The sequence below is a fragment of the Mus caroli genome, chromosome 1 (genome assembly GCF_900094665.2).
Source record: "Mus caroli chromosome 1, CAROLI_EIJ_v1.1, whole genome shotgun sequence".
NCBI classification, from domain to species: Eukaryota; Metazoa; Chordata; class Mammalia; order Rodentia; family Muridae; genus Mus; species Mus caroli.
The window spans coordinates 31,778,894-31,800,928 of record NC_034570.1 but is presented as its reverse complement, the minus strand read 5'-3'; the positions used below and the strand labels follow the sequence as shown (position 1 = coordinate 31,800,928).

Below are 22,035 nucleotides of genomic sequence, written 5' to 3'. Positions count from 1 at the left end.
CCAGGCCACAGAACTGACGGGCAGAGTAGTGTGTCAACAAGATCACACACACACCCAGCAAGGTGTGTTACTGGGGCATTGATTGCATTTTAGATACAAACTTTAAAATAAAGTAGGCATTTGCTGGTGCTCTGTGATGTTGGTGGATGCCTGAGTGAAAATACGGCCGTGAATACGGTATGGACAGTGTGACTTCACTGTGGTTAGGACCTAAAGAAAAGAACAAAGGGCATGAATGTATAAAAAAGGCCTGGTCATTCCTTTTCATATATATACATGTGTGTGTGTGTGTGTGTGTGTAGATATATTATAGGTACACATAGACATATCTACATATACATACATATGTATAGATAAACATAGGCATATATACATATATACCTATATACAACACATATGTATATAAACACATATACACATACACATATGGTATAGGTGTATGTGTGTGTGTGTGTATATATGTTTGTACCTATGTAAGTACCTACACCATACCTATATCTATATCATCTATCTCTGATCTATATCTGATCTATATTTAATCCATATCTATCATCTTTGTAGTAACTGTCATTCAAATTTTTTATTTTTCCCATCAGTCACTTTAGGTTTAACCCTCTGTATTTGTTGTTTGTTTGCTGGGTTGATTCTGGGTTTTGCTTATTTGTTTTTGGCAGGGGTCTCACACTGTAGCCCAGGCTGACCTAGGCTTCACTATGTAGCCCAGGATGGCTTTGAACTTATAGCTGCTCTCTTGATCAGCCTCCCAAGTGCTGGGGATATAAAAATCCTCCATTATTTGAAAGCAAGAGAATATGATTTAAATGGCATCACGGAATTCCTTGTAGCTAGTATTCTAGCCTGCTATGTGAGAGGTGGGTGGATACCTCACAGGTTGCGCTAGGATTTCAGGCGGATGTGTTAATGACATCAAACGCTTTCCTCAGAGCCTAGTACATGATGAGTAGCCATCATAGAAAATAGATCATGGACCTTTCATGGTCCTCCAGGATTAGATGATGGAGATGTTGTACAAAGGCACAATGCTATGTATAGAACCCAGAGGACAAGGCACAAGGTCTAGAAGAGATGCTATAACAGATGTCATGATGATGGTGGTGGTGGTGGTGGTGGTGAGGAAGGTGATGGAGATGATGATGAAGATGATAAGAAGTTGATGGATGCTGTCAATAATGCAGGCTAATCTTCCCCCAAATTATTTCAATCTCTCTCTCTCTCTCTCTCTCTCTCTCTCTCTCCCTCCCTCCCTCCCTCCCTCCCTCCCTTCCTTCCCCCCTCCTCAAAGCAATTATCAATGGAGAGCTCTGAACTCTAGGCTTGTCAAATGGCTGAAGCAGTTTTATTCCGTGTATGGTTTGGCAATGAATTTATCTTTCTGAAAGAGCTGAGATAAAATTATCTGGCCTATTTTATATCTTGTAACGAACAGTTGCTAGGGCAACCTTTCTGCTCAGCACTTCATTACCAAGGTGACCGATTTGCTACTGGTCCAGGAAGCCGGAAAGCAAAATAGCATTGTGCTTCAGCAAAAGAAAGAAGGCCCAGATAAGCCATGAATGAAGCCATGCGCGAATCCTTACAAAGCCAGACACACGGGTGTTGTCGTGCGTTGAACAGAGGAGAGTCGGTTAAAATTCTCCCTGTGGCAAGGTAAGATTCGGGCCCACCTGCTTGCCAGCTCCATCTTTATCCTTTTTATCACAAAATAATCCAATTAAAAAAAAGCCTCTCTAATAAGCTGGGAGACATTTTAGCATATCGTTTTTTTAAAAGAGATTTTATTTATTTTATGTATGTGAGTACACTGTAGTTGTCTTTAGACACACCAAAAGAGGGCATTAGATCCCATTACAGATGGTTGTGAGCCACTGTGTGGTTGCTGGGAATTAAACTTGGGACCTCTGGAAGAGCAGTCAGTGCTTGTGATGGTTTGTATATGCTCGGCCCACTATTAGAAAGTGTGACCTTGTTGTAGTAGGTGTGTCACTGTGGGTGTGGGCTATAATACCCTAGTCCTAGCTGCTTGGAAGCCAGTATTCTGCTAGTAGCCTTCAGATAAAGATGTAGAACTCTCAGCTCCTCCTGCACCATGCCTGCCTGAACACTGCCTTGCTTCCTGCCTTGATGACAATGGACTGAACCCCTGAACCTGTAAGACAGCCCCAATTCAATGTTGTCCTTATAAGAGTTGCCTTGGTCATGGTGTCTGTACACAGCAGTAAAACCCTAGCTAAGACAGTGCTCTTAACTGCTAAGCCATCTCTCCAGGCCCCAGCATATTGTTTTTCAATTCTTCCCATTTATATCTCTCCAGCCTGAAGAAATCTTAGGGAATAAAAGATACAAACAGAGAGACATTTGAGATCTACTCTTGTTGGCATTTTGCAATGCATTTACTGCTGATGCCATACTATGCTGTACAATATATCTCAAAACCTATTCGGCCAGTCAGTCTCCAACTCTGTACCTTCTGATCAACCTCTGCCTGCTGCCTTCTGCTCTGCCCCTTTACTGCATGCAGCCTCTGGAACCAGGATCCCATGGTATCTAGCAGTTCCTCCCTTTTAGACTATATATAGGTGAGAGCATACGCTCTCATCATGGCTGGAAAGATTAGTAATGAAGAGCAACCGTTCTTGCAGAAGACGCTGGCTTACTTCCCAGCAACCAAGTTGCCCTCCTCTGTCCTTTGTGGGCATTATACTTACACACACACACACACACACACACACACACACACACACATACACATATGCATATACATAATTAAAAATAGACCTTAAAAAAATCACAGGTAAGCAAGGTCATAGATATGCTAATTGGCTTGAATTAATCATGCCACATTGTAAATTGATACCTGTTTGTAGAACTTACTTTTTAAAAAGATGTATTTATTTATTATGTGTAAGCACTCTGTAGCTATCTTCAGACATCCCAGAAGAGGGCATCAGATCTCATGGTTGTGAGCCATCATGAGGTTGCTGGGATTTGAACTCATAACCTTTGGAAGAGCAGTTGGCGCTCTTAGCCACTGAACCATCTCTCCAGCCCCCTGTAGAACTTATTTAATTCTAATCTGGGGAAGCCTTTACCCTGCCTTTAACTATTAAGTTCCCAGATAAAAGACACAGAACAACTTTTATTATTTATAATAAGCCTTAAACAGAAAAGAGCTGGGCAGATATCTACCCTCTATGCTTTTAGAATCTACTTTCCTATCGATAACTTTGAGTTATTACTTTCTATGTTCCATCTGGGCTGCTCTGCACTCCAATGGCCATCCCTCAGGGCTGTGTTCTCTTGAACTCACTGAACTCATGGCAGCTTCTCCTCCTCATCCATTCACCCTCTTCTCCATCATGTGGTTCTCCTCTGATCCCCCAAGCCCGGGAACCCTAAACCCTGCCTATAGCACTTCTGCTCAGCTGTTGGCTGATGGCATCTTTATTTACCAATCAGAAATAACTTTGGGGCAAGGTCACATAGCATCACTTGGGTCTTTGCCGACACTCTTGTCTATGGGGTAACCAGGCCTTGGGGGCCTGCATTTAACCTTACAATACACAGCAAAAGATCAAACCTCAACAGATACCAAAACATCACACTGTGCCCTAAAATATAGTTATGATTTGTCAAAAAAAAAGAAGTTAAAATTTTAAGGACCCAAACTATGCTTTGTTGATGAGATTGAAATTCATCCATTACTGTGTATCTCTACTACTCTCTAACTCTTACCTGTCTATTGATGACGAAGGGTGAGTTCGTGGAGCACTATCTTGTCTGTCTGTCTGTCTGTGATGAAAAGAGAGGGTGCCACCCAAAGGTGCCAAACACAAGTACTCATGGGAAAATGCCCATGCCCTTCCCTTCACCCTTGATTTCAGGAGGCGAAATGCTAGAATGTCCTCATAAAGATCAGGACCCTAACTCTAGCTCCTCCTGAATTTTTCCTTCATAACAATCCCAGGATGGCATCTAGATTTTATTATATATAGTTAGGGTTTTACTGCTGTGAACAGACACCATGACCAAGACAACTCTTATAAAGGTGGCTTACAGGTTTAGAGATTCAGTCCACTGTTATCAAGGCAGGAACATGACAGCATCCGGGCAGGCATGGTGCAGGAGGAGCTGAGAGTTCTACATCTTCATCTGAAGGCTGCTAGCAGAAGACTGGCTTCCAGGCAGCTAGGATGAGTGTCAAATAGCCCACACCCACAGTGACACACCTACTCCAACAAGGCCACACCTCCTAATAGAGCCACTCCCTGGGCCAAGCGTAATCAAACCACCACAATTAGTGTACAGGTGTGTTAGCTTCATCATGGTAGTTTTCAAACAAACTTTATTTTGTTTTTGCTGTTTCTCCTCCTCACTCTCCCTCACACTTTTTACCTCTTCTGTGTGCCATAGCCTCCTTCACATGTCACACGTGCCCTCTGCCTTCCTGCCTTTCCCCTCATGGTCTCCTACCATCTAGTTTCACAATTTGCATCTATTCTCACACGATGTGCCTACAGTGAATATTGAAAGTTAGGATCTAGTAGGGGGTTGGATGTCCTCCATAGTGTCAGGCATTTAAACACTTGTTTCCTGGTTAGTGGCATCGCTTGGAGATACTTGGGTGCTGTGGCCTTGCTACAGGAAGTATGTCATTGGAGGTAGGCTTAGAAATTAAAAGACTTAGGGACTGGAGAGATGGCTCAGTGGTTAAGAGCACTGACTGCTCTTCCAGAGGTCCTGAGTTCAGTTCCCAGCAACCACATGGTGCCTCACAACCATCTGCAATGGGATCCGATGCCCTCCTCCGATGTGTCTGAAGACAGAGACAGCGTACTCATATGCGTGAAATAAATAAATGAATCTTTAAAAAAGAAAGAACGAATGAACGAACTTGAAAGCCGGTGTAACTTGCAGATTTTTCTCTCTGCTTTGTGCTTACAGTAAAGGGTGTGAACTTGGCTTCCTGTCCTGGCCATGTCTGCTGTCTGCAGCTTGTGGCCACGCCTCTCCACCCTGATAGACATGAATCCCTCTGGAGCCATAAGCTAGGATTCCCTCTTCCTTCAGTTGCTTTGGTCATGACCTCTACCAGCCACAGAAAAGTAAGTGACACGGAGCGCACATGTGAGAACATGTGATTTCTGTGATCTTAAACCTGGGTCATTTCACTTAGTATAATACTTCCCAGATCCACACATCTCCCCACAGGTTTCATAACCTTGTTTTTTCTTTAACTGGGCAATATACCATTTATTATACATACTACATAATATATTTTCATTATCCACTTATTTATCGAATGACATCTAGGCAGGTTCCATTTCCTGGGTTTCGTAAAGACAGCAGCCATGAGCATGGACCCACAGACATCTCTGCCGTACGATAGGAAGTCCATGGGGTAGAGTATTTGGATCAGATCATAGTTTCTAATTTTCTTGAGCACATGCTTCCATAATGGCTGTGTTAGACCTCTCCTCCCCCCCAGCGGTGGTTCAGGGCCCCTCCTTCCTCATGTCCTCCACACATTCGTGGTCATTTCTTGTGAGCCATTCTGACTAGGGTGAGACAGGACTATCCAAGTGGTTTAAATTAGCATTTCCTTCATGGCTAAGGATGTCGAGGGCTTTAAAAAATATATTTCTTGCCAGAACGGTCTGTTCATTTCATTACCACATTTCTCAATAGGTAGTTTCACATTTAATTCTTTAATTCTTTTGGTTCTTTGTATATGGTAGACATCAACCCTGTCTGAAGTACAGCTAGCAAAGATTTTTCTCCCATCCTGTGGGTTGTGTGTTTGCACCTGGGATATTTTCTTTGCTGCAGAGAAACATTTTAATCTTACGCCATTCCATCTGTTGGTTCTCGGGCCAGTTTCCTTTGCTACTGGGGGTTTGTCCGGGGCACTCTTGACTGTGCCTGTGACTTGAAATGTATTCCCTGGTTTCCAGCAGTCTTGGTGTTTCATGTTTTAAACTTTGACCCACTTTATTTGTTTGGTTTTTTGTTTTTCTTTCTTTCTTTTCTTTTTTCTTTTTTTTCGAGACAGGGTTTCTCTGTGTAGCCTTGGGTGTCCTGGAACTCACTTTGTAGACCAGGCTGGCCTTGAACTCAGAGATCCGCCTGCCTCTGCCTCCCAAGTGCTGGGATTAAAGGCGTGCACCACCACGCCCGGCCTCTTTGACCCACTTTGAATTGAAGTTTCTCCATAGGGAGAATTGCTGGTCTAATTTCATTCTCCGTGGGGCATACCCAGTTTTGTCAAGACTACTGGTTGAATAAGCAACCTTGCTTCCGCTGTATGCTTTTGACACCGAGTCTTAAGGATCATTCTAAACCCTTTCCTCTCTCTGCTGCCTCATACCATTTGGCCCAGCCAACATGACTTCACACCAGCCTCCACTGATGCCCAGTGTCCCCACGGGGTCCTTGCAGTCCAGACTTGCCTCCTGACTCTTGGGCGCTCAGTATCACATCTCTACACTGTCCCTTACCTGTCACCAAAATGCTGGGCTTTCTCCAGGGGAAAAAAAGCTTCTCTCATTTTCTTCAAGACAAAGTTGGAAGTCCTTAATTAACACATATGTAGAGGCCAGAGGACGAACTTGCAGGGGTAACTTCCCATCCCATTCAAGTCAGACTTGGTGGCAGAAGCCTTGATCCGCCCAGCCATCTCCCTGGCCCTTGATTTTTTTTTTTTTTTAACCTTTCCAATTTGATGGGGAGAGGGGTATCCGATTAGTTTTCAGTTTGTATTTGTCCTACCTCATGTATCCAGTTGCCCCTAAAGTTAAATATTTTTATGTGTCTCTTCAGCTTTCTCTCCCAGATTTTTCAGTGGCGTATTTATCATGTTCATGTCCTGCCGTGGTGAGGAGGCATGTGTGCGTGTACACAGGCTGAACGTTAGTACTGGCATATACGAATCACATGTGCCCATTAATGTTGTAACTCTTACGGCCTCTCTCCATTGTATATGTACAATGTTTTCTTATAACTGTGTCTACTTTATATGCTTTTATGCAGAATACTGTATGTAGTAGTTTTTTGAGAGCTTTATAAATGTTGGTAGTACGCATGCCTTTCCTCTATATCCTTCCCAGATCAACCCTCCCTTCCTTCCCTGCCCATCACTGTACCCTAACTTTTTTAAGTCCACTGAGTCTAACTGTGTTGCTCACATAATCTGGAGCGTGGGGCCATTCACCGGCGCTTGTTCTACCTACTGGAGGCCATACCTTAAAGAAGTAACACTCCCTCTCCCAGAGGCTATTAAGTGCCAATAGCTCCTCAGCTAGTGGTAGAATCTCATGCCCACCTCCCCTGTCCATGCTGGACTTTGGTGTGGCCTGAGCTTGCATGGGTCATGTACAGGGCTGTCACAGCCACTGTTGATCCATATTTCCCCCTTCCAAAACACTGTGGTTCCTTCTTAGTACAATTGATCCTCATGGTGGACTGGCTTCAGAACATACTACCATACCACAACTGCCAATACCAAATTTCTCAGGTGCTTAAGACCCTGATGTAAAACGGAGGGGTTTTCTGCATATAGCCTCCCACATCCTCCTCTGTACCCTAAATTACCAATTATTCACAACACCTGCTACACTGTAAGTGCTACATAAATACCTGTTATACTGCATTGGTTAGGCAGTAATGGGGAGACGGACATGCTCAACACAGAGGTGACTTTTGATCTAAGATTGGTTGGAGCCATAGATAAGGGCCAACTGGGCCTAACTATATTTACATGGTCTTGGACACACATACCTTACCACAGACACTCATACTGAAGGATTTTTTTCTTCTCTAGGAAAGTGATTACCTCAGATTTATCACCTCTCCCCCCCCCCATTCTTGCCTGTGGTGGCTTTCATAATAGAGAAAAAAAAATGTCATTCAACTTGGGAAAAGAAAGGGCCTCGTCTCTTCAGCCAAGCCTTCCTGTCCTCGGTCTCTCTGACCCTGAATGTTCATTCATAACTCCTACCAGAGAGTTTTCAGCATCTCGGTAGACCCACACGTCTCTTCCAGCTCAGTGCTGGCCAGTTCCTCCCACCCTTAGAAGGAGTCTTAAGAATCCACACCTCTCCTCTCATTCGCATGTAACTTCTGTTAAAACATCACTGCTACAATTGCTCAAGACATCAAAACAGGCTACTTTTAAAATTTAAGCAGAAAACAAAACAAAACAAAAAAAACTCTTCAAACACAGGCACACAGGCAATCACATTACCTCATCAAAGACCTTGGAGACAACATTCTTTTTCAGGATGGGGACATAGGTGGAGCTGTGGGGTACCATGGTTCCAGCCAAGGCATCTGTGATGGTGAGTTTCTTGGCCACCAGGCCATGAGTTTGGAGCCAGGTTTTGGAGGACATGTCTGAAGAGCTAAGAACACAGACTATAGAGTTTAAAAATGTGCAACTTAGTCGTTCGTAAACAAAACCAGAACAGACAGTCCTCCTTAGGTTAAAGCACTCACGTGTGGTCACTAACTTGGCTTCCATTTCCACTGACGCTTTCTGACAATTTGTCATCTAGACACTTGTTTGTCAGCAGGATGCTCGTTTCTGTGGAAGGAAGTGGAATCTGTCTACTGGGGCCAACATCAAGGACGCCTCACATTCATTCAGGTAGAGAGATAATGGCAGCCCTCTTCTGAGGCCATAGCTTAACCTATTGGAGTAGGCTCTCGGGCAGAAAGCATTAGCAGCATCCACTGCAGTCGCAGGCACAGGTGACATAGCCCTGCCTTACCTCCCATGAAGAAAGCATCTCTCTATGGGAGAATTCGCTCATAGGTCTTCTCCAGACCCACATTTAAACCACGTGGCAAGACTATGATGCTCCAGCGATTGCTCAGTATTAGGTTCCCTCACAACTGTTAGAGGAGCAACTTGATCAACATTTTTTTATTTGGACACTTCTGTTTCATGGTTCTTCCACTTAGAATGGGAAACCAAAGGCTGTTAGATTCTGTTGAATCATTAAGTTCAAATGTTGAAATTAGTATTGGGGACTTTAAATGTATATCCTTATATAAACTTGAATTTCTAAACGGAAAGGACTCTTCCTTCATTGAATTAGCAGCAGCTCAAAGAAAAGAAGTTCAGGTGTGAGTTGGTTAAATGCTTGAGAAACCATGTGATTACGGTAATCACATCCCATAAAGAGCGGGCTGCATGCAGCCAGCTGAGAACATGCAAGCTAGCAGACTGCATGCAGCCGGCTCAGAACATGCAAGCTAGCAGACTGCATGTAGCCGGCTGAGAACATGCAAGCTAGCAGACTGCATGTAGCCGGCTGAGAACATGCAAGCTAGCAGACTGCATGCAGCCGGCTCAGAATATGCAAGCTAGCAGACTGCATGCAGCCGGCTCAGAACATGCAAGCAAGTTGGGAAGGTTTCCCATACAGCAGCGCTGTAGCAGAGTGTGATTACTCATGACTAGCTAACACAGGCAGACATTTGTCACTTAGGCACTTCCTACTTCAGAGAGGCCTGTGGGCTGTGCTTAGGATTTAGTAACTTAGGATTTATTTGGAATGTATCGATCACACTATAGGGAGCAACCTATCCCATTTATTATTTTAAGAAGAATCATCTTCTAACCAGTCACTGAGTGAACAAGTTATACCTTCCTCACTCTTAGCCTTAAAACTCTGACAGTTGGAAGCAGAAAGAGGCTGACTGGGTGGCATCCCCTATAAATACAAGGATAGAAATGACCCTATTATGAGGTGCGAGAGCTTCTAGTTCAAAGCACAGAGTAGTAGTGGATGTCACTCCTGACACTGTGACTGAGTGCACCACGAGTCTGCCCGGCACCCAGATATAAGTAGCGCAAATCTAGCCCTAAGAAAACCCAGGGCAGTAGGGTAGGTTTGCCTGATTTATCAGGGAGCCTCTGAGGGAGAAATCTGCAACATTTCAAGGGTGACCTTTTATTTTTATTATTTTCTTAACTCCCTCAAGCATATTTCACCCAGGTCTGCCAGGCATAGACCAGTGGGCAAAAAGATGAATGGGGCTTCCAGGGTAGGAGGCCTGGCGCGCTTGCCTCTGTTGCTGAGAGCTGAGGTGCGACTCCTGGAGCTGGAGTTGGAGCTGTCCTTGTTGCTGCTACTCTTGAAGTTGGAGATGTGGCTTCTGAGGAGGCTTGTTTTGGTTGATTCTGTTGATACCACAGAGAAAGGGTTATGGGAGTTGGGGATAGATGGAGAACTGCTTTGTTAAGTCAATGTAACATTAGACTGGAGACTAATGGCTCAGTCAAGAAGGTGCTTGCTGTGGGAGCCTGAGTTTCATCCTTGGAAAGCAACTGAAAGCAAAAAGCCAGAGCATGCTTTGTAATCCTATCACTGTGTGTGGGCGGGGGAGCACTTCCCTGGGGCTTGCTAATTCCCCAGTCTAGCCTGTTGGGAGGGCCAGGCCACTGAAAGACCTTGTCTCAAAACAAAACAAAACAAACAAGGAAAAACATCCTAACTCCTTCATAAGCACACACCGTGTACACACATACACACACATGCATGAATGCATGCATGCATGTACATACACTATCTCCTCCATATGTACACACTGTGTACACACACGCATACCTTATCCCCTCCATAAGTACACACACCATGTACACATACATACATGCATGAGCACACACACACACATGCATATGCACTCACATGCACACCCTATCTCCTTCATAACTATACACAGCCTGTACATACACACACAGAGACACATATGCACACACACACACACACATAAATGTGCAAAATATATTAGCCACTGGGGTGATAGATTGCAGTCATATGCTGAAACCAAATAGGCAATATTTAAGATGTTGCCTTAGTTAGCTTTAACTGACAACTTGACACAGCCTAGAGTCACCTGGGAAGAAAGTCTCAGCTGAGGGACTGCTCAGATCAGATTAGCCTGCGGGGGTGGTCTTGATTGTTAGTTGAAGTGAGGAGACCTAGCCCACTGTGGGTGGCACTATTCCTTATGCAGGCGGGGCTGGGCTGTATGAGAAGGCTAGTTAACCACCGGCCTGGTAAAGCGGCAGGCAGTTCTTCCATGGATTTGCTTCAAGTTCCTGTCAGAATTCCTGTCCTGTCTTCCCTCAGTGATGGACCAGAAAATTAAATAAACCTAAGTTTCTTTGGGTCAGGATGTTTAATTACAGTAACAGAAAGCAAACTAGAAAATACGTACACGGCTGCCTCAGTATTTGAAAAGACCCAGCACCCATTTGTGATGAGAAATATAAACCTTCCAGAAAGCTAAGTGAAGCACATTCAAAGCTTGATAAAGAATATACGCAAATCCGCACAGCTGAAATCATATTTAATTGGGAAAAATTTCTTTCCCCCTGATATTAGAAATTATTGTTAGAAAATATTAGAAGTTACAATATTAGAAAAAACCAAAATGGTGGCCACTCGTATTCAGAATAATTGTAGAGATTCTAGTCACTGGGATGGGGCAAGAAGGTGAAAAATAAAGCCAGAAATAAGAAATAAAGAAGCGTCCCTACTCATACAGAAAACGACAAAAAATTCCAGTCAAAGTAGAATTTGTCATACTATCAATTTTAGCTACAGACTCAACAGAAGCCAGGCATTGTGCTTTTATGGGATATATTGAGAACTGAGAAATGCTACTGTTAGGCATAAGAAGACTCAGAAGTACAGGAAGATATTCCACACTTATGAGCTGGGTGATCTGCCAAGCAGAATCACACTCAGTGCATTTACTAGTAAAATCCCAGAGAGTTTTATAATAGAAACGGACAAACGTATTCTAAAGCTCACAAGTGAGGGCACTTGGAACTCTCCACCATAAATAGAATGTCTCCATCAAACCCCTCCACTCAGAGATTAGGGAACCCCTCAGAAGAGCTGATGGAAAGAGCATAAGACCCAGAAGGGATGGAGGACACAAGAAAGCAAGGCTCTCTGAATCACATGAGCAAAGTCCCTATGGACTCGCAGAGCGTGGAGCAGCAGGCACAGGCCTGCACAGGTCTGTACCAGGTCCTGCGCGTGGAGATTACAGCTTCCAGGTTAGTGTTTTTGTGAGAGTCCTGAGTGTGCGAGCCAGTGGGTCTCTGATTCCTTTTCTTGGGCTCTTTCCCTTCCATTGGCTTGGTTTTGTCTTGTTCAACTTTGATGTGATAGTTTTTTGTTTTATCTTCTTTACTTTTTTTCTTTTTAAATGAATGAATGAACAAATGAATGAAAACCTAGCCACCGAGGTAAAGGTCAGCAGCTGGCCTGTCTCTTTCACCTGCTGGCAGAGAGGCCATCAGTTTTCTCTCCGTAGAGTGACACTGGGCATGTCAACCATTCCGGGACAGGCTTCATGTTCAGGAGTAGATGACCAACATATGGTGGCCTCCACAGCTTTTCTGTGTGCTTCTATTTGGTTATGGTTTGGTGAGGTTCTGTTCTGTTTTGTTTTATTCTGTTTTCTTGGTTTGGGGGGCTTTCGTTGTTGGATTGTGATTTTTGTTCATTGAGAAAGAACTCAAAGTTGGGTGAGTAAAGAGGGGGAGAGGATCTAGGAGGACTTGGGGGCGGGGAAGAATGTGACCAAAATATATTTAAATTTAAAATAATGTAGAGAGAATATCTTACGTCTACATGGATGTCTCACCAGTCAATAAAACAAATCTGATGGCCCATAGCTTAGGCAGGAAATAGGAGGTGGGATATCTGGGAAGCAGAAAGGATTCTGGGAGAGAGCAAAGCATGGGAAGAGCCATCCTGGAAGATGTGAGGAGACGGATGTGTGGAACCTGAGCACAGGCACCACATTCTATATTCCACATGGCAGAATGTAGGCTAAAACAAATGGCTTATCTCAAGTTATACTTCTGGCCAGAGGAGAGCCTAGCTGTATGGCCAAGGTATTTGTAAGTATATTTTGAGTCTGAGTCCTTATTTCTGGGAGCATGGGGCTGGGAGGAAGAACCTATTTTAATTCATTTTAAATAATAAAAATAAAATTTTATTCTAAATAATACAAATTTTAAACAATAAAAATATTACAACAATGATAGTAATAAAAAACAAATCACACTCTAGTAATAACTATAGCCCCAAATAAAAGAGAGAGACGGAGATGCAGGGAGAGAGAGAGAGAGAGAGAGAGAGAGAGAAAGAAAGAAAGAAGAAAAGAAGAAAGAGAAGAAAAGGAGAAAGAGAAAAGGAGACAGAGCAGAGGGAAGGAAGATATTTTGATCTGAACCTCAACCCTTATACAGAATGGCGAATAGAAATGAAAAAACATTCGATTTCTAAGAAAAGAAATAATCTTCAAGACTTAAAGCTAGAATTTATATTTGAAGCCAAAGTAAGGATCCAAGAAAGAAAAACCTGATCTATTACAGTCCTCTGTTTGCAGAAAGACCCTACTGTGGAAGGAAGAACAGCCACAAACAGAGAGGAAAGTTTCCAAATGGCTGATCTGAGGCCTCATGTCAAAACATATGGAGAATTCTTAAAACTCACCCATCACCCTACAAGCCAATGAGTGACATGCCTGAGGAAGGCCGACATCGTTAGCAACTACAGAAACGCAAATTAAAATCATTGTGAGCTATCACACAATCATCAGGGACATGAAGAGTTTAAAGCCATGGTAAGAATTGCTGTTGAAGATGTAGAAAAGCTGGTCACTTCCTCAGGCAAAATGGCTTTGGGAAAACTGGTGATTTTCTTTACAGTGAGATGTTGAATTACCATGGGACGTGGCAGCTCTACTCTTGGCTGTTTACCCTCATTAACGGAAAGCTAAGAGATCCGCTGAAGCTGTACATGGCTGCTCACAATCTGCTTTATTTATAATAGGCTAACTTAGACGCAATGTGGATTAGTCAACAGATCATTTACCTGTTAATTTATCTGTTAAAGCAGGTGTGCTACATATATCACCTGGAATGCTACTCACCAATATAAAAGGAATGAACTGTTGACACCTGTAAAATCTTGCATAGATTTATAGAAAATTATGCTGAGTAAGAAAAGTGAGAAATATTACTATAGTATGATTTGCTTGTATTACTATTATTCTTATATTTGTATTACTTGAAGTAAAATTATATATAATATGTTATATATATATATATATATATATATATATATATATATATGAACATAGTAATTCCCAAAGACTAGAGAAAGGTATGTAAGGTGTAGGGGTGTGACTGTAAATGGGCAACCTATGGGACCCTCACGGCCAAGGAGTTACCCTGCATCCTGAGTGTAGGGTTAAGAGTATGTGCCTGCACACTTGATTGAAAACACAGTCAGACAAGACAAGTTGGGACAATCTGAAGAAAACCATTGGGTTTTACCAATATCAATATCCTGATTATGGCGTTGTAATATGGTTCTGTGAGATATTACCCACGGCAGGGGTGGGGTGGGTGGGGGTTGGGGGTGGGGGGACAACTACAGGATAATGCTATTTATAATATCATGCCAGTTGTCTTAATTAAAATTGCATTGAAAAATCATGCACAAGAGGTTGAGGGGAGCTCAAAGGTGCTGGGCTTGCCAGGAATGAGCAAGACACCCAAATAAACAAACGGAATGCTTAAGTTAGGGTTTTAAAAGGACTCCCATGTGGGTTTGGCTTTAGTGCATCTCAGGCAAGAGTCACACCATCCTATGCCCAGATACCTGCATGGAGGATTTTCTTTTTCTGTGTCTTTTCCTCCAAAAACTTCCATGATCCTGTAGACACATTTGGGGGTGAAGAAGCCAGTGAATCGGTGTCAGGTTGGGAGTTTGCACGCTCTTCTGGAGTTGAAACCATGGACAAGATTTCCTTTTGGTGTCTGTTTGATTCAGGTTTTTTTTTTTTTTTTAAGTAGACCAATAAAAAGGAGGGTAAAAGGAGAAATCCATTAGGAAGAAAGAAAAGCCCACTAATTCATTCACACTGAACACTACAGACTTGAAGACCTGAGCATCCCCAGGCTGTTCTCTCAGGGGGATAGCCCCTTCTAACTATGAACACTGGCTAAAAGGGAAGGCCAAAAATACACATATTAATCCAATTTTCCTGTTTATCAAAACTCAGTCTTCCTATTATCAAATTAAGCATTAATATGTCTGGGTGCACGGACATAGGAGCATGGTCAGGTGGCTCCCATCACAGCTCTGTTCCTTCCAGATGTGTGACCTCACTGAAGTATTATAGTCCACTCTAAGCATCCTTGGTCCATCGTGCTCTGACTACACAGGGCTGCTGTGAGGATGAACCGGAGGAAGCACAGGCTGTAAGCATGTGAGCATTATGGAAACCCAATTCTCAACCCCAGTGTCATCCAACAAGCGCTTGTAAAGGCATAGACTTCCCACACCTGCCAAGATGGCAGCAGACAATTCTGGAGAATCTGAGACCAGGAAGGATCCAGAAATTCTCAAGTCTCTTCCCAGGCGTTTCTGTCTTTGGGCTCTGAAAACATCAGCCACAGGACAGCTGTGTAGCCCTGCCCTGTGTTCAAACCTTTGTGTGACTATATCCACACTGTACATCCCGAGGCAGAAAAGACCAGAACTGGTGCACCCACTTCTCCTGGCTCATGGTTTGCCTCAGTTTAAAAAAAAAAAAAAAAAGATTTGGAGGCTGTTACATTTTTATTATTTTATTTATTCATTTATTTGTTTAACCCTAATGGAAAACTTCAAATTGGTAGTCTGTTGTTAATAGCTAAGTGGAGAAGTCTCTTTCCTAACGTCATTAAGTTAAAAGGAAGTTCGGCACCTGCAGACTGAGGCACTGCTTTCTGCTCTCTTCTCTGTTAGTCAGAGCTCCTACTGTGGGTTCCTACACCCAGCCGCCTATCACCGCCTTACAGAAGGGAACGCTGAGCCTCCTTAGGACTAAGTAACTTGCCCAAAGTTTAACAGTTGCAGTAGGAAATGTGTCTGACTCCAGCACCCAGACCTCTCAGCCCTTGAAACAGAAAACACAGAAGAGCACAGCCTGGGCTTCTCAGACAATAGACAACTGACCAAGTCCGTGGTCTAAGCAGCAGCTGCCCATTTTGGTAAGAGTTTGTTTAAACAGCTTTGGTAAAAGGAAGGCAGCTAAGATGCTGGGTGAAAGAACAGAGAAGATGGCTTATACTCAGGGAATGTTTGCTTACTTGGTTTTCAGTTTATTTGCAACATTTAGAAGCTCATTTGTGCTTCCCCAATTCCCAAAAGAAAATACTACAAGAATCTCCTTCTAAGACAATCCACTATAGGACAGGCCTTTCTTCTCCAAATTTGGTATCTGTGCTAATGCTTAATTTGTTAATAGGAAGACTTTTTTAGATGGATAAAAGGTTCTGGTTAATAAATGTATTTTCATCTTTCCATTTGCAATCTCCCTTTTAGATAATTTCTTAGCAGACTAGGCATAAGTATCTGTACAAACAATCTTAAATCACTTTAATAAGATTCAACACATTTCCTGAGATTTGGGATCAGCTGTGATTTTGTTGGAACCATAAATGAGAATCATAATATGGTGTAGAAAAAGGACGGAGAGGTATCTATCTATCCCAAACCTATCACCACAGCCCTGATAAGGAAGTAGATCCCAGGTCACAGGAAGGTGTGAGAGGAGGTTAGGGTGCCTGTCAAAGTTATACAGAATGAACCCCAAACCACGAGCCTTTGATTCCTGGGCTAAGTCTCAAGCTCAGGTATCACTCCCTGCCCTAACACTGTTCAAGGGTGGGGGTAGCTTTCTCTAATGGATGGAGTTTATAAAGTGTATATGTGACCACCTCTAGCCACCACTACAAGACCATCCTCTCTCTGTGAAAAATCCTAACATGACCAGACTACATGCTTCTCTCACTAGATTGCCTAAGGCTCTTCAGAAAAGGGAGAGCATGAGGGGGAGATAGGAGTGGGAGGGAGCAGGGAGGGTGTGTGGTGGGGGTGGAAGCAGGGGGGGAGTCAGGGAGAGGACCCAGCCACAGTGACAGGCGGTTTGGCAGCTCACTTGCTATCTGTGTCCTTGTCTGCGTTGTACCACCAGTCAATGACTAAGGACTCGGTATAGAGCTCCTGCATCTTCTCCAGGTCGCTGTAACCCTGCTGCATTTCCTGAAGCAAAAGGTTCCGATCTTCATCCTGCAGAAATAAGAAGTGAATGCTTCACTAGCTCCTGGGAGAGCACAGACACCTTGGACTTACAGCCTGAGGCAGAGATGCTCAGAGGTTAAAAGCACCAGCCACTCTTCCAAAGGTCCCGAGTTTGATTCCCAGCAACCACATGGTGGCTCATAACTATCTGTAATGAGATTTGATGCCTTCTTCTGTCCTGCAGGCATACATACATGAGGAATGCTGTATACATAATAAATAGATCTTTTTTTAAAAAATCTCGTGGATTTTTTTCACTATTCCATGTCCAACCAGCTTTATGGTTTATGGTTCACATACAAGAAAAAGAATTTACAGTCACACTTGTGACGTCATTATGACAAAAGCAATAAACATATCCACTGCCTCCCCAACCCTTCCCCAGTTACCAAGCTACTACTCAGCATAGCCTGTCACTAAAAATTAGTCTGAATATTTTACAAATGCAGTCATAGAATAAACGCCTGAGTCCTCTGGGGCTCCCTTCTCTCATAATTACTTTGAAATTCATTCATATTATACTGTGAGTCTGTCACTCATTCATTTTATTGTTAAGTAGTGTTCTACTGTATAATAAACATAAAAACATATCCATTCATTTGCAGCTGAGATGTTTCCAGGCTTGGGCTGATACAGATAATGCTATGAACACGTGTGTAACGCTATGGACACGTGTGTACGAGTCATTTGTGTGGACATATGCTTCCAGTTATTTTTGGCAAACAGGAGCCTAGGATAACTAGATCACATGGATGGTGACCTCACTGTTTGTGAAGAACTACCAAACTGTTTTCTGAAATGGTTGTTCAGTCTATGATCCTGCCAGCCAGGTAGGAATCCCAAATATACAGCACAGATGGTGGCTGAGTCTCTGCCACTTTAACACCTGCATGATAGTGTCTACTTGTGGTTTTAACGTGGGTTTCATGTTGCTAATCACAGTGAGCATCCTTTCATGTTATTACCAAGCACATATTCTTTTGTTAATGTCTTGTTTTCCCCTAAGACAGGGCTTTGCTATATATCCCAGGTTAGCCTTGAACTCATGCCATGGTCCTCCTAGCTCTGAATCTTCCTTGGTGGGATTCTGATAAAATGTCTACTTAAAAATTTTGCCCACATTTTGGGTTTCCTCATTATTGGGTTTTGAGGATGTCTTAATATTCGGGGTGTAAGTCATTTAGTAGACACAAAATTTGAAAACATTTCCCTCTTGTTCCACAGGGTTTCTTCTCAGGATTGCAGCAGTCTTTTCAGCGAGGAAGCTTTGAATATTGATTTATTCCAAATGACCAATTTATTAGTCTATGGATTATAATTTTTATAACCTATCTAAAACTATTTTTTTTTCAGGTAGGCATTGTGGCATGTATTTGCAACCTTAGCCCCCAGGAGACCAAGATAAGAGAACCAAGAGTTTGGGGTCAGCCTGGGCTACACAGGGAGACTCTGTCTTCCAACTTGCTCTGCAGAAAAGGTATTTCGGTAATTGTAAATCCTTTGCCTTTCCATAGGGTCAGTTTGCTGATGGTAATGTATGTGTGTGCATGTGTGTGCATGTGTGTGCATGTGTGTGTATGTGTATGTATGTGTGTGCATGAGTGTGCATGTGTATGTATGTGTGTGCATGAGTGTGCATGGTGTATATGTGTGTGTGTGTGTGCATGTGTGTGCATGTGTGTGCATGTGTGTGCATGTGTGTGTATATGTGTGCATGTGTATGTGTGTGTGCATGTGATGTATATGATTGTGCAGATGCAGGCACACAGAGCTCAGGGTGGGACATTGATTTCGGGTGTCTTCTACCCTTTCTACATTCTGTCTTGAACACAGGTTCTCGGTGAATCAGAGACTTCGAATCTCAGTTATGTTGATGGCAGCAAAGGCACAGGATCTACACGTCTCTGTCCCATAATGCCAGAGCTGCAGGCACCTGCAGCCATGCCTGGCTTTTTACATTAGTGCTGGGATTCAAACTCGGGTCCTCATGGTTGCAGAACATGGACTCTGACCCACTGACCCATCATCCAGTCTGTTAATTCTCATTAAAATCCTGCTGGGATTTTTGATTTTTGATTTGTTGTACTGGGTCGACAGAGCCACTGTAGAGAATGCACAGCCTAACGCTGCTAAGTACTCTAGCACACTCAGAACACACCTCTCAGCTGGGCTTCTTCCTGGTCCATGTGAAGGCCTTTCACATATTCTGATACAGTTATTATTATTATCATTATTATTATTATTACTTATACAGTTCTTATTATTTCTATTATCATTTTTATTGTTATTTCTGCTGCTATTTTCAGTGAGGTCTATTTAATTTTACTCTTTGCTAGTAGGAAGAAACAAAGTTGGGTTTTGTACATTTCCTTTTATGACTTATACTCTGGCTAAAAGTAAATGATTGGGTACAGTGATCAGATTTTCTACCTAGATGACGATGCTGAATGAAGATAACGATAGACTTCCTCTCACCCTGTGCCCTCCGTTCCTTGTGCTTCTGATGCACTAACTGGGACCTTGGGAAGATGGGCCAGAGCAGCGGAGGCAACATCCTTGCAGCTTGTCTGATATTGGAGGATTTGATTGTTACAAAAATGTGTTATTACTAAACTTGGTAAAAAGTCTGTCATGATGTATAAACCGAGATAATTACTTTTTTAAAAAGACTTACTTAAGTTTATAAGTACGAGTGTTTTACCCGCTTGTGTATCTGTGTACAACATGAGGCCAGAAGAGTGCATGTGATCCCCTGAAACTGCAGTTAGTTGGTTGTCAGTTGACACGAGAGTGCTGGGAACTGAACTTGGGTCCTCTGGAAGAGGAGCAAGCACCCTTAATCACTGAGCCTTCCCCATAGCCTTAATTTCTATTTTGTCTGTAGTAAGCTGAGGTATTTATTGGCAGTTAACCTCGTGACCCAGTAGATGGCCCCATACACATTCACACAGGGTCAGCACTGATTGGACTCCGGAAGCTATTTGTTATAGGAAGTCATCAGGGAGGTGGGTTGGTAAGGCCTGGAAGAGTTCAAAGGAAATAATAGAGGATGTGTACATGCGTGAAATTGTCAAAGAATAAATAAAAATAACAATATTGGATGGGAGAGAGGGCTCAGCATTTAAGAGCACTGGCTGCTCTTCCAAAGGAACAATCGTCTGTGATCCAGTTCCAAGGGATCCGGTGCCCTTTTCTGTCCTCCAAGAGTACCAGGCATGCATGTGGTCCACAGACACACATGCAGGCAAAATGTTCATACACATAAAATAAAAGAACAAAAAAACATTAAAAATAAGTGTAGCGATATAGTGCGTTATGTGTTGATTTTCAAATGTTAAGCTAGCATTGTGTGCATCTCTGCACTAAATCCAACATGGCCAGGGTATGTCACATGTTTTATATACTGGTTTTTGTTTGTTAAATTTGGTTTTCAACTTTTGCCTATTTGTAGCTGAGGAATATCAGCCGTCTTCGAGGCTGACAGGAGGATGGGGAAGTACTCCCTCTTCTCTGAGTTTTACAAGAACCTATCCACCAAGATCATCTTTCTCCCCATCTCAGAGGCCACACCCAGGTCCTTGCATGTGAACTGATGTTAATTACTCCTTCAGCAGTGAAGCCATGTGGGGCTGGGTCACCTTGGGGGAAACCATTTAACCGTGAACTCCATTGCTTTGATAGATGCAGAGCTCCCTATACTTTATCTGAATCCAAGCTTTCATTCTCTGAAATGCATGCCCGCTACACCAAGGACCAGGTCTTACAGCACTTAAACACTTGGCTTTGATGGAAACCACTGGACTGCTTTCCAATGTGGCCTGTATTTTATCCTCCAGCCAACAATGTGTTAGTGACCCTGTTTCTCCCCAACCTGCCAGCATGTAGTTTTCTCCGCCATTCTGACAGACATGGAGTGACATGTGCTGTAGCTTAGGTAGTATTCCTCTAAGGCTGGTGGCATCTGGCCTTCTGGGCTGTGCTGGTGGCATCTGGCCTTCTGTGCAGTGCTGGTGGGATCTGGCTTCCTGGCCTGGGCTTCTTTCCCACTTCTGTTGGGCCTCCTCAGTGGAATGTCTGATGTGTTTCCCAGGTTTTCTAGATGGACACTTTTTGTTTGTTTTTATAGCCCTGGGGTTTGAACCCTGGGTACTGTACATGCTAGGCCACTACTCTACCACCAACTTATATATCCCAGTTCCCCTTTAAGTTTATGACAGAGTCTCATTAAAGTTCCCAGGCTGGCTATTCTAGTTTACTTTCTGTTACCGTGATAATAAACTAGAAAGTACATAATATAAAATAAGCCAGGGTTTATTTCATCGTATTTAATCCTCTGAGTAGCTGACAGGGAAACAAATATATATAATTTGTTATAATTTATATATTGGAGCCCCTGATTTACTTTGCGCATGTGTGCTCTCTGTGTGTGAAGATCAGCACTTAGAATGGGGTTTTGCCTGTCAGTTGTTCCAATTATTTGTTGAAAAGGTAGTCTTTCCCTCTTGGAATTGTTTTGAACCTCTGTCTAAAAGTCGGCAGGTATGCTGCGCATGGGTACTCCTGCAACTGTTCCAACAGGGTCTGCAGCTCTTTCCCCACCAAAGCCAGGCTGTCGTCATTAGTATAGGGTGATCTCAGAGCACAGTCCCCTGAGGTCCTTTTGTCTGGTTCGGTTCTCAGAGGGTAATTTCCTCAGTCCAAGAGTTGTTCATATCTCTGATTTGTCCTGATAACAGTTCTAGGTCTCTAGGAGAATGATGGCCGGGCAGTGGTGGTGCACACCTTTAATCCCAGCACTCGGGAGGCAGAGGCAGGCGGATTTCTGAGTTCGAGGCCAGCCTGGTCTACA

The 22,035-nt window shown here is 43.1% G+C and overlaps 1 protein-coding gene and 1 long non-coding RNA gene across 4 annotated transcripts in view; one reads left to right on the top strand and one right to left on the bottom strand.

The window, feature by feature from the left end:
* The window catches only part of Vwa3b (von Willebrand factor A domain containing 3B), a 163,533-nt gene that overhangs the window by 37,813 nt on the left and 103,685 nt on the right, over positions 1-22,035 (bottom strand). For all 3 annotated transcript variants that reach the window (XM_021171396.2, XM_021171379.1, XM_029476472.1), the window contains exons 15-19: positions 17,044-17,174; positions 14,718-14,875; positions 10,091-10,204; positions 8,512-8,599; positions 8,261-8,417 (exon numbers count right to left, since the gene is read on the bottom strand). In XM_021171396.2, coding sequence (XP_021027055.1) covers positions 8,261-8,417; positions 8,512-8,599; positions 10,091-10,204; positions 14,718-14,875; positions 17,044-17,174 — 648 coding nt within the window. The remainder of the gene's footprint in view (positions 1-8,260; positions 8,418-8,511; positions 8,600-10,090; positions 10,205-14,717; positions 14,876-17,043; positions 17,175-22,035) is intronic.
* Positions 1,580-19,137, top strand: LOC115030883. The gene is made up of 4 exons (XR_003836468.1): positions 1,580-1,668; positions 4,963-5,123; positions 18,540-18,663; positions 19,020-19,137. It is a non-coding gene; the product is annotated as an uncharacterized LOC115030883 (long non-coding RNA).